The sequence below is a fragment of the Ascidia mentula genome, chromosome 4 (assembly GCF_947561715.1).
Source record: "Ascidia mentula chromosome 4, kaAscMent1.1, whole genome shotgun sequence".
NCBI classification, from domain to species: domain Eukaryota; kingdom Metazoa; phylum Chordata; class Ascidiacea; order Phlebobranchia; family Ascidiidae; genus Ascidia; species Ascidia mentula.
Window position 1 is genome coordinate 6,229,822 of NC_138569.1, and position 17,677 is coordinate 6,247,498.

The 17,677-nt window shown below is 40.5% G+C and overlaps 4 protein-coding genes across 5 annotated transcripts; all 4 read right to left on the reverse strand.

Annotated features, from left to right (window-relative positions):
• Nucleotides 1–4,024: 4,024 nt before the first annotated feature.
• On the reverse strand, nt 4,025–4,915 carry LOC145898719 (allurin-like). Its single transcript, XM_082987301.1, has one exon. It carries the CDS (start codon nt 4,909–4,911, stop codon nt 4,090–4,092), a length of 822 nt encoding a protein of 273 aa, XP_082843427.1. The 5' UTR covers nt 4,912–4,915; the 3' UTR covers nt 4,025–4,089.
• A 587-nt stretch (nt 4,916–5,502) lies between these two features.
• On the reverse strand, nt 5,503–6,837 carry LOC145898721 (glioma pathogenesis-related protein 1-like). The gene is made up of 2 exons (XM_082987303.1): nt 6,211–6,837; nt 5,503–6,015 (listed from the first exon to the last, which is right to left on the reverse strand). The coding sequence occupies exons 1-2, from the start codon at nt 6,652–6,654 to the stop codon at nt 5,722–5,724; spliced, it is 738 nt and encodes a 245-aa protein (XP_082843429.1). The 5' UTR covers nt 6,655–6,837; the 3' UTR covers nt 5,503–5,721.
• A 2,636-nt stretch (nt 6,838–9,473) lies between these two features.
• Nucleotides 9,474–11,978, reverse strand: LOC145897902 (beta-1,3-N-acetylglucosaminyltransferase radical fringe-like). Its single transcript, XM_082986358.1, has 6 exons — nt 11,952–11,978; nt 11,531–11,640; nt 11,019–11,139; nt 10,726–10,826; nt 10,384–10,549; nt 9,474–9,763 (listed from the first exon to the last, which is right to left on the reverse strand). Exons 1-6 carry the CDS (start codon nt 11,976–11,978, stop codon nt 9,623–9,625), a joined length of 666 nt encoding a protein of 221 aa, XP_082842484.1. The 3' UTR covers nt 9,474–9,622.
• A 1,193-nt stretch (nt 11,979–13,171) lies between these two features.
• On the reverse strand, nt 13,172–17,677 carry LOC145898717 (beta-1,3-N-acetylglucosaminyltransferase radical fringe-like). 2 transcript variants are annotated; one of them, XM_082987298.1, is made up of 9 exons: nt 16,801–17,677; nt 16,689–16,737; nt 16,454–16,496; nt 16,144–16,206; nt 15,968–16,088; nt 15,402–15,502; nt 15,018–15,071; nt 14,903–14,956; nt 14,523–14,661 (listed from the first exon to the last, which is right to left on the reverse strand). In XM_082987298.1, coding segments are annotated over exons 1-9 (708 nt in total). In that variant the 5' UTR covers nt 17,023–17,677; the 3' UTR covers nt 14,523–14,660. The 2 variants fall into 2 exon arrangements, with proteins under 2 accessions (XP_082843423.1, XP_082843424.1); XM_082987297.1 differs by lacking the exons at nt 14,903–14,956; nt 15,018–15,071 and adding an exon at nt 13,172–13,710 and having other exon boundaries at nt 14,496–14,661; nt 16,801–17,665.

Below are 17,677 nucleotides of genomic sequence, written 5' to 3' on the forward strand. Positions count from 1 at the left end.
GATCAAATGGTCGTGAGCCTCTGGTGTGCACAGTTCGATATGAAAGAAACTTGGTAACAAATATGATAAATTTACACATTTTTACTCAAAATAAAGTGTAAACGTCAAAAACAACATTCCTCAGCCTTATGCAAGTTTAAATTTAATAAAAGTCCTAGAAGATGTGTCATCCAAACACTGCACCGTAAACAAACGCGACAGTTGACGTCGTTGATCTGTCGACTGCTACCGCATGGTGTCAGGCCAGAGCGCGGCGCTTCACATTTGGCCTCTACTTCCCGAGCGTTCAATATCCCCAACAGGAAAAAAGGGTGAGAGGCAAAATGAAATGAAAAACGCAACGCATACGGCCAGCCTGATGAGATTGGGTCCGAGAATAACTTCAGTTAAACCTTGTAATAGTTTTTCGGCGCAAATATGTACGCGCAGATTGGCTGCTTGTTGCTAGGTTACTTGGCGACAGCGTTTTGCGCAGCTTCGACTTTCTGGTCCAGTTGGGCGGTTAGTACTCCCGACAGCTCTTCCGTCATGTGGCCTATTAAGTCTTGGAAAGGAGCTTGGTCGGATTGCTATCAAGTGGACGTTAGAGAGTATCGCTGCATGGAACAGGGATCCATGTTTATGGCAGAAGGTAAGGTCAAAAACTTTAGGTTTGTTGTGAGTTTTAAAAGGGAAAGATTCCGAAATCTATCTGCAATCCAAATCCTTAACAAAATCCTGACCGTAAAATGTAAAAGTAAATGTTTTTGTGGACAATTGCTAAAAGCTTATGATAACTTTGTTGGAAAAGTGTGATTCAAACATTATTACTATATATCAGGAGGTTTTATTTACGTGATGAGAAATTTATTAGTTGTTGATTTACGAGAAGAAGAAATTGGTGAATGTGGTTTTGTCTACAGTAGGAAGTCGCATAGACCACTTAAATTGTGGTTCCTACAACGCCCACACGGTAAACACAGATATTTCGTCATTTTGTAGTGTGTTGCACACAATGTTGTTTACAACTTTTATTGAGGTTACTAGACCAATTGGCGTGAGCGCAGCGAATTCCCTAGGTTGGAAAGGCTTTACCGAACGTTGACGCGCTCGATATTTCAGACACGGTGTATAAGAAAACATAAGCTAAAGTTGTGGGCGAACATCGAATGTATCGATCGGATTTTTGATTTGCCGAAGTAATAATCATAGTGCGTCGTCACTACACCCCCAATTAATGCGCCCCGCACGTCGGAACTGAAACAAATGAACTGCGCATGCGCACAGCGACAGCTTCCGCAGTGGGACGCATCGATTCTTGCTTGAACAAGCTTTAAATGACTGTCGGCGCTTTTGTAGCGCGCAGACGACATGAAAGGTTGCTTTTTTAATTGCGACGTCGTGGCAGCTCGACCAGAGTCGTCATTAATGGAATGCGTGATCGTGCGACCTTTACAAGTCCTTGGTCATGCAATTCGTGTGCGTTACAAGGTTTATGCATTTAAGTTGCGTCTGGTGGCGTGGACTAAAGAACATGTTGGGATCCTTAAAGAATGCGGTTTCCATTCGCTCCTTTGCTTAAGAAAACGCATGAGCATTGCAACTCTCCTTCCCCAATGCAAAGAGATATACAGGGACGGCCAAGATACCGTAACGTGTGATTGTGAAGCAGGTGTGCTTCAAGCACATATTCATTGCTTCCCAAAAGCACTTTATTGTACATATTTATTTTGGTGCAACTAAAATGATCACAACAAGTTCCATTGCAGTCATAGGTGGGCCTCATACAGCTTCCAAAATGTATCAAAATTGATTTTGGGTGTTTGTATAGGTTATCAAGTTGCGATACAAGCGCTGATGTGCATGTCCATATGTATGTCGTCGGTGAGCTGCCTCCTTATGCATGTTGGAATGGAATGCTCGCGACTTCTGGATGGCAGCGCCTCCCTGAAGCGTAAATTGATGTATCTTTGCGCTCTCATTTTCTTTGTAGCAGGTGCGTACCCAGCTTTCGTAAAAAGCATGACTTTAAGTTGTATTCGACAACGATACTCATGATCATAACACGTCTAGAGGCTAACATTATCAAAAGCATGGTATACCACGGTGGAAATACATTGCTTGAAGTGAAACACCGGCCTACACATAGGATTATTGACAACCAGTTCGCTTATATCATTAAATTCCAAGAACAGGTTCGCGCGAACCGAAGCGAACCGAAGCGAACCGGCTGAATCCCACCACTGGAAATTTGTCGTTTGAAATTTCGATTCCAGACATTTAAGAACAGTAAAAGTACTTAGCGTCTCAAACGAAGTCCACTCTATCGTTTCTAAAAACTGCTTGATTCGTAGGAATTTTCGAGCTCGTATCAAGTTCCTGGTACGCGTCAATGGTGGTCGGAGAGTTCTACTCCTTGTACTCGAGAGACCATCTCATCAAGTATGAACTCGGCCCGTCGCTCTACCTTTGCTTCGTGGCCAGCTTTTTGTCGTTTTGCACCGCCGCCTATGCGTCGTGCATGCCCGGACCCAAGACGGAACCGGTGCCATACGTCGTGCGGGCCAACGCGGCCGCCTATTCCCTGGCCAGTTCCAACAGGCCGGTGACCAACTTGAGCGAAGTGAAATCGTCGGAACTTGTCAAGACCAACAAAGGAACGTTTATGGAGTACGTGTAAGGGTGTGTTACGGGTGAATAAACTGTCCGCATTAAGTTTCATTATGAATAATTAATAACACATCGATCGGCGAGCGTTGGGAGCGGCATAGAAAGACATATAGCGCTGTTGTTGCCCGAGCCTTGTTAACACGCCATTTACCGTCAGCGCTACGCAAAATCTACGCGACGCAGACACACCCTGTTCTCGTTGGCTATTTAAGTTTTCCTATTTCCTATTTAACTCACAGGGCTATTTGTATGTACGTACGCAACTGCCTATAGATATCAACCTATATATTGAACACAAAGTTGTTACTTTAATTACTGATATGATTGTCAACTTAGCCGCACACAGAAGCAACTAGTTCTGGTTTTGCTTCGAAATAACTGTACGTGTTGTGATAAGCAATCAATACAACGGCACATAAACGTACCAATACAAAAGCTAAGTTATGAAGCGTATTTCCTGCACAATCATTTATTTTTATTTTCAAGGCCTAAAATTGGGCGGCGTGGCGATTGTTTGTTCCTTTGTATGTTCTTGAATACTTTGAGTTCAATAAAGTGGGAGGCGACACAGAATCTTTGCGAATTCGAAAATGACCTTTAAGCCAAATAGATATGACTTTTAGGCGGCGACCAAACTCTATCCAAAGCTTCACATTTAGACAGTACAACAACGATGTGTTTTATTTATGTACAAGACGATTACATGATGGTCCATAGAATTGCAAAGAGCTGCGGACATTAAATAACTTCGATTTTCCAAACAAGATACTTTTTCTTAAATTTTCATGCAATTGTTGTTTACTTCGTTCAACGTCGTTCGTCCCCGCCTTCAAAAAACATACGTCAGTGTCAGCGCCCCCATTTCAATACGTATGATTGTTATTGATTGATAAGACATTCAAATCTGTTGCGCTGCGCTTAAACACTTCTACTTCAATTGAACTACCTTAAGGACGCATGTGATACCGTCGTTTTGTTCTATATCCGTGATATAAGTGCACCATGACTCAAGCAACCACCTGGAGCGGAATCTTAACATGGCATTACTTGGCAGAACAGCAAAAACGTCACAAAGTCGTATCGCAGGGATTGTAAGGAGATTGGAAACCACGTTCCTGCCAAGGTCACAGGTATAAACCATACCAGGAGCTTAACTATCGATGTTCCACGCTGACTTGTCAGTGAAAAGGGGATTTGATCCAGCTAAAGTTGCGATGCCGCAATGGCGTAATAATCGATATGATGGCTATACGATTTCTACTATTACCGATTTTATTGACACCATCTCGACCAACATTTCGGAGGAAAGCAATTCGAATGTTTTTTTTCAGTGGTTTCGTACGGAAGTAAACCTGTTTGGGTTTCAAAATCTGAATCAACTGAAAAAATGTTGGTTTATTTGTACAACGACGTTTAAAGTACCAATCGCGCGGGTTAAGTTCAAAGAAGCAAAAAAGACACGGAAAAAACAATTACCAATGTATAACTCCTGCAAGTGATCGCGTTGCCAGAGCCACAAGACGCCCCAGTGCAAGTGTTAGACTCTCTCGCTGAGCCCCCTGCATTTGCGGTGTTGGTTTGCGTGTTGGTTTTTGGTCCTTGGGCGCCACCTGGCAGAAATACGCACATATTGTTTTGGCAAACTGATCCAGAGGGGCATTTTGAACACGAAGGACCGATCTCAAACGGTATTGGTGGCCTGTAGTTGCCTGCAGGACCGTATTGGCAAACACCAAACATACCATTTAGACCATCCCAGTTGCAGGTTGTCACCCCACATCCAACTGCGTAGGTTGTATCCCACACAACCTGCGTGTAATGCCCACACGGCGGTTGGCTGCAACTTCCTGTAACATGGTTGAGGTACAGCCTTTCGTTGTCCCACCTTTTTATAGCCTCAATAAGAAAAGCTCCAGCGTCCATTTCTGCGCGTTCAAGCGCGGACATGTTTTCACCCACCTTCGGAAAGTAGGCGGTTTGTCGTTCTTGGGATGTGCTGTGTTGCTTCATGCATTTGCGAGAGTGTGCCACTGCGCCACGCGCCAAGTCCTCGTCCCATCTCATTTTGAACATCATGGCCGCAGTTGGCTGTACACTGCTTCTGTGCAGATTGTGCTGATCCAAGGCGCGCTGTTTTTCTTCCGCAGTGAGAACATTCGTCTTTGCTAAAAAACTGCGCCTTGTTCTAACCTTCACTTGCGCCTCCTCCGCGCATGCCAACACAAATAAACAGACGCATAACCATAATGTTGTTGCTGCCATGATCCTGCCGTGAAATTCTGTGGCGAACAGTGCTATTGTTACATTCACCTGTTACGTGTCTTGTATACAACCCGTGTTTGCGTCACACCCAAAACGGTGCCATCATTTCCGGGTGACGCGGTCGTTCAGATAACAACACGACGTTTAGGTGAACCTTCCGAACTCTGTCTCTTTGTTTGGCGCGGTCAAAACGCAAAAGTCTGATTTTCTTGCATTTCGACGTTTTGTTTTCGGAATTTCGTGACTCGTCGCATGTACGTGAAATTACTCATCCTGCTGGCCCGAATTTGAAACGGGTTCGATGTGAGTTACAAGAAAGCAAACAAGCGATTAATTTTAGAGTAGGCAATTCTTTAATTCATCGTATAACTTATTAGTGCTTAACTTTTATGCGGAAAGTTATTTTAGAATTTTGTTGCTCAGCTCATGGGTATATATGTACGCTCTTTAGGAATAGGGTGACTTTCTGTACTACTTTGCCGCAGGCTGTATAGCCACAGCACATAAACTATTGTCATACTTTCATTACTGCATTGCTTCACTATTACAGGTTCTGGTCAGTTACGTATATCCAATGACGAGTGTATTTAGGCCAACATAATGCAATTGTGAATGGTGTTTATTGTGCAAATACAATTTTCTAAGTAGTCTACGACCCAAAATCAAAGAAATCTGCCGCTACGCTTTAAGAATATACGCTGAACAGAACGTTACTGATACGAAGGTGGGGGAATCTAACACTATAGTAATGACATTAAATCAAAGTGTTGGAAATATTTGTTGTCCACACAAATGCAAAACTCAGTGGACTTAATTAAAAATCATCATTGTGCAAACAGCAAGCATCACAAGGGTTGACCCGAGCTTGGGAGCAAGCTGCCCAGCACCGCCCGTCTTCGAGCACAGCTTGTTGTTGCAATTCGGAAAATCTTTTGGGCAGGCGGTACAGGACGCCCCCGAGGTGTACGGCTTAATTGGGAAATTTCCTGTTGGGCCGTAGTTACAGACCACTATCTGTGCGGTGGGCCAAACTTTAGTGTCCACCTGTACATCGGTACATGAGCTGACGCCACAGCCGACACCGTATGACGTTGCCCACACTACCTGCGCGAAAAAAAACTTTCTCTTTTTATACATGTAATGGTGTTTGTGTAACTGGCTAAATTGCCGAGAACATAAACCTACACGTAATAGTAGTGGCCTTATAGTTTTTAGGCCCAGTATATGGGAATGGAACGTTACACTTTCAAAGCCACATACAATAATTTGCGTTAATGTAAATGATCACTTTGGATTTACCTGAGTGTAATGGCCGCACACTCCAGTGCATCCGCGGGTGGAATATGTGTAGACATTTTTCTCTTCGTCCCATGACTTGACAGCATCTTTGATAGATATAGCGGCCGCTTTAGGGTTGGAATTTAAATACAGGTTTTCTCCAATAGAACTGAAATTACTGTGCATCCCATGCCTATTGGCGTTGTGCTTCCAAAGGCATTGCTTCGAGTAGCTGACCGCTATTTGGGCCAGACCTTCGTCCCATACCATCTCCAGCATATCGCTCGCGGTGGGCACGACAATCCTCCTAGCCCTGTTGTGTTCGTCGACGACAACCTTTTTGTCGGCCTCGGTTAACACTGTTGTTTCCGTGAGGCCCCGCCTCTGCCTCAATTTGTCGTGAAGCTCATCTTCCGCGCGAACAAACAAGGCGAAAAACAGACAAATCACAAACCCACTATGCATTCTTAGTTATTTTTTGACAAACGAGTATGTTGCACAAGCTGGGAATGACAACGCAAAATCACCAATATTTGCCACATGCTTTTGCACCATATTATGCCGCTTTACTGGGGTTACCGTATCTGACGAGGCGCAATCCCTGGCAGATTACGTTACTAATGCTATAAACACATTACTTTCTTCAGAATCTGGACACAGAAACAAACAGGCAGACCCACGGTTGTCACACCTAATAAAGGCTATATTACAAAACAATGCACAGCAGTGTCGTCATAAGAGAACTTTTCCTGCGTACAAAAGCGGGGGTGGCAATTTGTCGATAGTTCAGTTGAAATAGACAGGACAGTTACAGTTAACGTGTTAGCCCCGCGACAAACTTCTTGTGCACTGGACTCTTTTTAAATCCACGAATTATGCACGAGAACATATAATATGTTTACAAAATCTATCTTGGCTGCCTTTTCTCGTTCTGAGAGCTGTTCTCGCATATATTACCCAAGTTCAAGTCACCCATTCAACAGGGATTTCGCAACTAAACATAAAATTACGCTTTTGTGAATTTGCTCAGGCTTTCAGCGGTGTAAGTAGCTAAGCAACCAATATCCCCAACATAATAACGTTTTATAAAAGTTCCCAGCCGTGTTCAATGGCATGTAACGTACCTGCCAATCTGTCCGCATTGTGTGACAACTTGGGCTTGTCTGTCACAGCATTATTGTAACTTGCTCTTTTAAATCAAGCTCATATGAGAAAACATGTCACGAATATTAGAAACTTGTTGATAATGCTAGCAAAGAATGGTTCTGCCACCAACCAGGACATCACAATTATTGGTTTATTTGTCGACTGTGTCTATGCGGGATGTTTTGCGGAAATCCTAATGGCTGTTTGTGACGCAACAAAACAATTATTAATAAGCGATTATCAAGCCATTATAATATCGATTAGCGTCGCACTGCACTTTCAAAAAAGCTGAAACAAACTCAGGTAAACAGCCTATGTCTGACAGTGTCGCAATGCAATGATTTAAGGTCCGATTTGCTTGGCACCATTACTCACACGTACTGTCCCAGCAAGAAACATGACGTAACTGTTTCCGCATGAGAAATGAAGGAAAAGTCATGGCCTTTGCTTGTCTGTACTTCAGTTTGCCCGCCATTCACGCAATCCCTGCAAAACTTTCCTATTTTGCTTCTTTGCTAATCAGTTCACAGACTTAAAAACGTTTTGTTTTCTAGGATGGTGACGTTGTTCTGGCAGCAGAGCACGGCTCACTAACAACAAACAAGGAAATGCAAGTGACAGAAAAGGGATGTTGCTATAGAACTTGTGACAAAAACGAAAATAAACAAGTTCAGACAAAATAGCATGGTTGATAATTTGCAATCTTTACCTTTTTTGCGGTCACGCGCCACTTCATATCTTCACCAAATTTGTGAACCATTTTGTACGAAACATATTTTCTGTGACATTCCTTGACAAAATAGATTAGGATTTAAACTAGCGCCCTTATGTAGTCACAATCACAAAAACAAACTGCGATGTTATAGGCTAATATGGTGCAGGGATCCCAAACCTTTTTTTACTGCGGACTGATTTAACGTCCGGTACTATTTCCCCGGACCTCACTTTTAAGGTATGACAGATATACTATCGACTGTATGACATATTACATAGGTAAAGTTTTTGCCGAACAGTGTTTAACACATGGCCATTATAGTGGTGATAGAATTCAGTGGACAAAACATGGCATCCTAAAAAACCATTTGTTCTCTCTGTACGAACCCGTTACAAATGACTACTGTTGGAGACCTCTGCTATAGTGTGTATACTGCAACATTACAAAAGCTGCTTTGTGATGGCAAGGTCGAAAAATAAAAGTGAATAACGGTCTAAATATCGGACACAAACTATTGTTTTTTATGATTAGAATTGGGTGTGCTCTTGAAGCACATTCACGGACCTCTGGTTAAGAAAACCAGCTTGAGTTGATTCTAAACTTTACACAACATTCCATTGTGATTCTAAACATGCACTGAGTATATGGGCAACGAGTGAAACTGAAGACTTAACCACCCGGGCTTTTATGTATTGAAACTATCAAGATACCACCTTTTGTTCGAGTGTGGCTGTTGTTTAATTTGCTGGCAAATCTGTCAGTTACATTAAACATCCAAACATCATTAAATGCAAAAGCAACAATGTTTCTGATCACTCAAATAAATTGCATGTAGTTGATTGATATTTAATTTGTGGAAATTACGGTAAACAAATGAGTCAGGTTCCCAAAACACGAAAAAACAATTTTTGTTATGTCTGCCCGAAGCAAAACCCATGCTATTTTGGTTCAATTGCCTGAAATATTTCCGCTTTCACCCGGCATTGCCGGCAGACAGAGGGGGCAAAATTTACCGATATCAAAAGATTGTTGTTTACGAAACGAACATGTGCTAGGTTTACCTTTGCTTTGTTGTGATACTATGAAACAGGGGAGGACATCTTTAGATTTACAGATTTATGTAATATTTGCATAAATTTGAGGTGGGTGAGCAGTCGCTAAACGGAGTAATATAGGCTACCTTCCATTGCTCAACCAATATCACAAAAAATACGTTTTATATTAACGTGCTTATATTTTTGGCTGGTTAGCACATCAGTTACATTGTTGACGTTCATCTGATGAGTAATTCAGTATCCTATCATGTATAACAACACAATTTCACACTGAAAATAACAGTATTCACTAACGCAGAAAGATCAGCTTTTACATAATTGAGGTAAAACTCTAAAACATACCCTTCTTCTTTACTAACCGCGTGTAATTGATTTTGCACATCTATGGTTGTTTTAGCCAATATCTCATCGCGGTGGACTATCCTACGTCGATAATGGCTCCATTGAGCTTTATGGTTAGAGTGCAACTTTCTTCAACAGTTAAACAATTTTTGCAACAACAAAGTTGTAAACTACGTCATGTAATATTGCACAACTCGTCATGAGGATAAAGGTGACAATGCAACGCCAAAAGTCTCGACGGATCCTCGGTTTTCTTAAATCTTACATCGAGGCCAGAAAGATTCAACACGTTGTCTCCGCGATAACTAAACGTGATCTGGAAAATTTATGAAAAACGATTTGAACTGCTGCTATAAAAGCTTGACCGATAGATGGCCAAGCACTGCCAAAAGCTCTCCTGTGATATCATTTACATGTATACCTTACATCCCATAGGGTCAACGTAACATCCTTAAAATAAAAATGGAAGTTATATACAAGCAGTAAAAAAGCGAAGGTGCCTTTGCCTCTTTTGACACCAAATTTTAAAAGTACCGGTCACCGGTTATGTTACTGTCAAAAACAAATAAATTGTTTTAACCCAAACAATAATAATAATGTTCTGACCAATCAATGAATTTACAAGCCCATTAATAACCAGTAAGTGTTGTATTACGAGAACAAATTTTATAGAACTGAGTAATTGCAAAGTGTGATCTGCACGTTGAACTGAAAATATTTAAAACAAAGGAGCGCGATGCATTTTTAAAATCAGTCTTTGATAACTCGTTTGAATCCATAAACAAACCAGGCCATTTTTAGAAACTTTGTGAACTCCAAGAGGCCCCCGGACGGCCACTCAAGGCAACTAGGTATAAATGGAGCTCAGTTGATAACCCAGCATGATTTAAATTAAATGTTTAGTGTAGTAAACCACAATGCACGGACACCTTTTACCTGCTGATCCAAAGTTTCCGTTTTGAAATCCTTGAACTTTTCGAAATGGGAATGAAAGAACATTGACTCGGTCAAATTGACGCCAAGCAGTTGTGTGATGACGAAACCAATCGCACAATCGTCAGCAGCGTTAATTTCTCGACATGTGCGTGGGAATATATTCATTCTGTGGTCGACATGTAATTTGGAATAACTGACTGACGCTTATCATGTACTTTGCCACAAATGGTACATGAGCGCAAATATCTTGATGTGATTTGTTTAAAAGGGAAAAACAAGCAAGAAGAAAAACAAGCAATTATATGTAAATACTACGTCATAAAGAGGGTCTTTTCGTCTCACCCTATCCAAGGCTTCATTCGTTCTGCCAACGGTCTTGTGATGCAACCTCCAGCCCCGCCCGTTCCAAACTGGTATTCGTACAATTTGCCTTTATAGTACGACTATAGGCAAAGAACATGATACTTAAACCAGCAACTATAACTGATAAAGTAGCAAGTTCTATACACCAATGATTTAGCGACAAAGACCGATATAGAGTGCATAGTACATCCCTTGCCCTGGCTTAGCAATAACCAAAAAGCTTGTGTCAAAAGTGAGAAAATATAGGAGTACAAAGTATAAAAACGATTTACCGATGCGTTTGAAATGCTTCGCCTGCTAATGTAAATGTCCTTATTGCAGTCAAACTCGTTGAGATATTCTAGCAGGCGGTCAATGTGCACGTAGTTGTCGTCATCGAAGTAACACCACCACCTAACGATAAAAGTAAAATCAGCGGCTCGTCGCCGAAAGCAGTAGCCTATACTACTTCCTTGGCAGTTTTAGAAAATACGGTAAAGCCTTTGTTAGAAAGGAAGGAATGGAATGCGGTTTCTTTCAGTTGGTGTTGTTTTGCGTATATAGTGTAAATGTGAAAAATACGGTCTATGAAACTCTGCGGTTAAATCCACGAGGACTACCTAAAAGAGAAGACGGAAGAAACTGCTGTTGCGTTGCTCCACTGCATCATTCGCTCAGTGTCTCAAGCATATTTTTCTTTTTACGTATCAATACCTAATTTCACTGCTTATAAATGCCTAATTTAATACATGTCAATACCTGATGCATTTATAATAATCCACCTGCATCCGTCTGTCGAACTCACCGTTTTTCGCGATCTTTCAAAAACGTGTCGTAACTCAGTCCGACTTTACAACAAAGGTCGTCCCTGCGGAGCATAATTTTTATGCTAGCGTCACCACATGCGGTTGCGGTCTGCGGTACGAAGGTCAACTTACAAATCGTGGGAAGTTCCGCATTTGCTCGTCACCAGTTTGTTTCCTTTAAAAAACAAATAAACCTGAAGCCTTTATGTGTTAAAATTCTCAGAGAAAAACTCACAGGCAAGTACTAGGAACAAACGATACTTAGTAGGAGTTTCCTATTTGTACGGAACTGCTATATTGTAGTGATGTCATTCTCAACCTTACAATCAAACAAATACGCTTACAGCCTAAACTTAGAGCCACAGGAAACGAAATGAATTTTACAAAAAAAAACTTTGCATAGCAACTGAACATTCATACCGGTTTTGCGTTGGTAAGTCTCGTCATTTTCATCTGTTATTATGTAGACCTGTGACGATAAACCAAACATAGCCGGCAATGACAATTTTTATCAATGATTTTTTCCGTACTTGTCCTTTGGCCGTCTTAAACCAGGTTTGCAAAATAATTTCGAGCCTTGACAAGTAAAACTGCTTGCTGGTCTTGATGGTGAAGCAAACTTCTTTCAGGCTGATCGTTCCGTTAAATGGCTGAATGGGTAACAGCTCTACGATGGCACGAACCGGGGAGAATTTAAAGTTTAAAGTTATTAACTCCGTATTCGTAATTAAATAAATTTCGAAGCCAACAAGCATTGAAAAGATAACAACCAACAGCAATTTGTTGCTCTTCATGCTTCTTTGTGAATCAATTAAGCCCTGGTCTATACAACATATTTTCACAATGCATCCAGAAACAAGTTACCTGGTTGAACAAGAAAAGCTCATACTTACTCAACTTTTAAGACTAACCTAACTTTAACTGAATGCTGCGCTTCTTTTTTCCCACTTTTAAGCATATTTCTTGGCAAATTACGTTTATAATGATCATACAGTAGTGGTCCAACCCTTCGCAATTACGATTGTTTTGTCAGCATGTCCACAGACAAAACAGAAAAAGGGTAAATTGAGCAAATTTTCACCAAAGTCAAAGCCACCTGTTGACATTTGCGCAAGCTGAGACTATCAATAGGCCTGTCCTGTGTACATGATCGGGACTTTTCAGCAAACGGGACTCCTTACAGGAAGTAATTTAAGTCGAAGTACCGAGACTTTTGAAAGTCCCGGGACTATTAAGTCTCGATCATGTAAACAGGCCTAATTGTGACACTAGTCTGATGTAAATGTTTTTTGTCGTAATTGCGGCGATTGTTTTTCTTGTGAACAAACAAAAGAACAACAATTGACTGTGTAACAAATCTTAGTTTTTGGTTTATGAATTTTCACAAGAGCTTGAGGAGTGCCATATTTAAATACGCCGCGAGACTCATATGGCATCAGTGTTAGACACCAGCACTGGCTATAAGTATGCGTAATGTAATCCCCAAGCATAATCTGAGTTAACTTTGGTAAAACGTTGCGCATCATTTAGTTTGGTTTACGGTTTTACCTCGCAGCAGTTTATGCATACCACTAATCTCTGTAAACAGAGATCAGTGATACATACACATAGTTACGCACAACAGACAACAAAAGTGAATCAATAAGTTTATTCGAAGCGTCGAAGTCCATCATCTGGTGCCAAAACTGCCAAATCAGGACAGCAGCAGCTAACAAAGAGTTCAGAAAATTATCCAAAAAACTATCAATGAATTGACGCATGAATTGTGCCGACACACGAATTTATGTAGTTTTATATATGTACAAAAGTTTAACACACATGTATGACACACAATGCATGACAGGAAAGCAATTGAAAGATATAAGACTAGATAAGTACTAAAACGACGCGGTGGAGGAGTAATTAAACAAGACTGTGGAATTAAACATTGCTACTCCAACGCACTGTGTCCTGTTTGTCAAATTAGGCACAATAACTTCCGTTGATTATTATTTAACTAAAAAGAACAGCAACAGCTTCACTTCGTATGTAATTCATTTCACTTTTTCTTGCATAGTTCGTCGTGTGGGTAGAGATGGCAGTGTAGGGACATTATCCTCGTCGGGTCTTCCTTCTCATGAAATGCGTCGTCGATTCCAGTCAGATTCAACACGTTTTTGGCATCGTAGCTGAAGGTGATCTGCACAAACATAAAAATGCGATATATACTTTGGGATACACCACTTTCCGACCCAACTCCTTTGGTCACTTTTTTTTGCTACTTTTTGCTTTCGAAGACAAACATAGTTAGTAAGCATTTTCTAACACCTTGAGGTACATGAAAGGGTTTTCGCACGTTTTATCCAAATAACCCTCATTTTAGGGATTTAAATCCACCGTAAATGGGTCAGGTTTGTATGATTGCCATGCTAAAGCCAGACTGAGCGCCAGCCGTTCGCTTTTTCTGTGTGTCGCTGATCAACGAAGCATAAAAACGCGAGAAAAAATGCAGTCTAGACGCTACTTTATCCGTTACATGACTTTGGTACTCGAAAAACGAAAAATTTCACAAAGTTCACCCGACGGATGACCTTGGTACGAAACTTGTTTGTGACCTTGAAACGCGAGATGACCTTCGACCTAAAAACGGCTATACAGAGTACACGTAAAAAATTATACTACTGGCTGTAGCATTGGGTAGAGTAATGTCGTGAAAAGACTCCAACGGTTTTTTGTCGTTGATAATTAAAATTTTAATCACGTCCCGACCGCGTTCCAGAGAATGTGATAAGTTGAGGTCATAGGTCATGCTGCGATACCATGAAACATTTTGCGTAATTGTTTGAGATTTACTTAGTCCTAAAGCTAAAACAAGGACACAAGAAGCAACAGAGTTTGGCAATATATGTTGTGTAAAATTATTTAATTGCCTCTAGGGCAGAACGAGACAAAACAATTTTCTCATTGACACAAAATTACGCAAACCTGTTCATTCAAAGTCTCTGTCAAAAAGTTTGTGAATTTCTCAAAGTGCGAATGGAAAAACATGGATTCGGTCAGATTGACTCCAAGAAGAGCTGTGATGACGAAACCAACCACGCAATCGTCAGCAGCACCAACCTCCTGACACATGAGTGGGAGAGCTTGTATTCTGAAACACATGTGACAAAATCAGTCATTCAGAAATGGGGCAGGCGTTCAGTGTGTAACGCCCGTTAAATGCTCCCCGGTTCGTGGAGCGGAACGTAACACGAGGGAAAGGTTAAAACGCGCCTCCTGAACTAACTCCGAATATATTCGCAGTTTTTTATTCGGACAAAGAAGACGGTTTCTATTACAAAACGCATCTCATCAACAAATGCACTTTAAATGTACAATCAATATAGGCTCACCAACTGTTTTCGGAACCGGCATGCAAACGAATAATTGCTGGTTCAGAGTTACGCCTAAACAAAGATGCAATGTATAGTCACGAATTCCCGCTACGGCATTAAACACAATGCTTACCAATGGTAGTGACAATAAACCACAAACACCGCTTGAGTAAATGACACAAACACTCTAAGAATTAACAAAGCAGTGTAAGTAACTTGTCTGACGCATTTACTTTCCAAGGTACAACGAATGGCATCTTAAGCCATTGCGTTCAAATAGCAATCAAGGTTAACGAATAATACAGTTTATCCAATACGCATAAGCAACTTGCCGATAATTAGCCCTTTGCGACATAGAACCGTGCTCCACGGAAGTCAGACACAAAAAAGGACTTATTACGTTTTCAGTTCAACAAAACTATACCCGTTAACTATTACGTCACAAACTGCAATAGACTGCAACAATTATAGCAGTGAAAGGAAAAAAGTAGGCAATGCTTGTTGAATTTGCTCTTACCCAATCCAAGGTTTCATTCGTTGAGCCAAGGGTCTTGTAATACAAACTCCCGCCCCTCCAGTTCCAAACTGATATTCGTACATCCTGGCTTTGTACTTGGACTGTACAGAAAACCAGAGTCAAGCCAATGACGCGTCAAAGACGATTTATATTAGTAGACAGTAACTGAGGTTAACCTATTGAGCGTGCATGGAGCAAACAGTTTCCCTATACACTGATTAGTAATTGAGATTCTAAAGGTTAAGTGGTAATGAACATACACATGTACAATATAACCATAAAGTTTAGAAACATATGCGGGTCAGTTCTAAAAAGAGGAGTTTAATACGATTCGTTTGTTTTTTCTTGTCGAAGGCTAAAAATCAAACAAACATTTGTTGGACTGCTTACTGTTCAGTAGATTGCGACATTATTGGCTCCAAAGCGTTCTATAAGATGTTATATAAACCTTCACCCTGTAGGTCGCCATCTATCGCCCCCGGAAACGCATGGAAATGCGTCACTGGTGGCTTTTTCCATCAACAAACTAACACCATGAATTATTGGAATTTAAGTTATACACCAACTTGAAATGTTGGTCGACTTCGTCTGCTTATGTAGATATGATCTTTGTAGTCAAACTGGCTGAGAAATTCCAAAAGACGGTCGACATGCACGTAGTTGTCGTCGTCGAAATAACACCACCATCTTCACACACAACACAGTGTCTTGTTCTACATATATTTGTTACACGACCACTTACTTCTTATTCTGGTCGGACATGAATGTGTCGTAGGAAAGACCAACTTTGCAGCATAAGTCGTAACTGCAAATCAAGGTTAGACGGTTGCACTTTTCACGAATAGTTTCCTACAACCCAAATTGTATCTGTGCAGAGTACATACTTTAACTCAATGGTTTCCAACCTTATTTGTACCCAAAAGCACGTAATTCAATTAACGTTTTTTGAAACATTGTCAGTTAATATATGGTGCTCAGGTTGAAAATCTTGCACGGCGAAAAGCCCAAACAAAGGCTAGAGATTTATCAATGATATCACTACATATGCTTACAGTCCGTGCGAAGATCCACATTTGCTCGTCACCAGTTTGTTACCTGGAATATAAACACAGTGATGCCCAAAATATTAATAAACCTATGAGCAAAAGTTTTGAAACGCAATTACATTATAAAACAGAGCTAAGTAATAATGATTAGTGCATTGTTATAGCTGCATGTACTGTTTGTAAGTCTTCTAAATTTGCATGTTAAAGTCAAATGAAGCTCGTGTTTTTGTGGCTGACTTACCGGTTTTATTCTGATATATCTCATCGCTTTCGTCAGTTATTATAAAAACCTAAAAAAACATTAAAATACCCACATCAGAGTTGGTAAACACCATGTTTGCTTTGAAATTCACCTGTCCTTCGGCAGTCTTAAACCAAGTCTTCAAAATCAGTTCAAGTCTTGATTCGTAAAACTTTTTGCTTGTTTTTATGGTGATGCAAACGTCCTTTAATCCAATTTTGGGTTTGAACAGTTTTCTTAAAGTTTGGATGCTTTTCAACTCCAAGATAAGAAAATACGACACCATGGTGGCCACAACTAAGCTGATCAACACAACTTTTTTTTTCTGTTTCATATTTGGAATTGAGACCCAATTTTCACTGCTGTGTGCTTCAGTATAGGCCAATTTGCCAGAAGTTTTAATAAATAATTGTTATACGATGACCATCAAGCTATTAGTACTCTGTATGGTGATTTCTAGTTAAAGTTATTTCGCCAACCAGTGTGTAGAATAAATATCACAGAATAATACTTATTGACAACAATAGACACGGCTTTGATTGTTTATCGTAGCCAATTCGAAAAATTTTGACTTTGACAATGGAGTGACCGCTCAATGTCCTGGCTATTTCAATGACATACGCTTTTGGTAAATTTTATTTCTATCCAACTATGCAATTTTGTTTTTTCTTAAACAAGGAGTCAACAATAAACCCTGTCCGAAGCTAGAAGGGCAAATCGTCTTAACAAAAACGTTTACGCGACATAAGCTCAAATGATTTTGCTGCTATTTTGTTTGACAAATTTTCCTTTAAAAGCCCTTAAACCTGTACAGTTGGGTCAAAATATGTTTTGTTTGGAAACAACCCCAACTACAAACCCTTAAAAATGTCTTAATTATCCTTGCGACTGTTTTGCAATAAAAATCACTGTTAATGGATATTTTTCTTTTAAAGTGCATAGGACACGGTCATGGCAACTTTGCGTAAAACTAAAGGTACATTCACAAC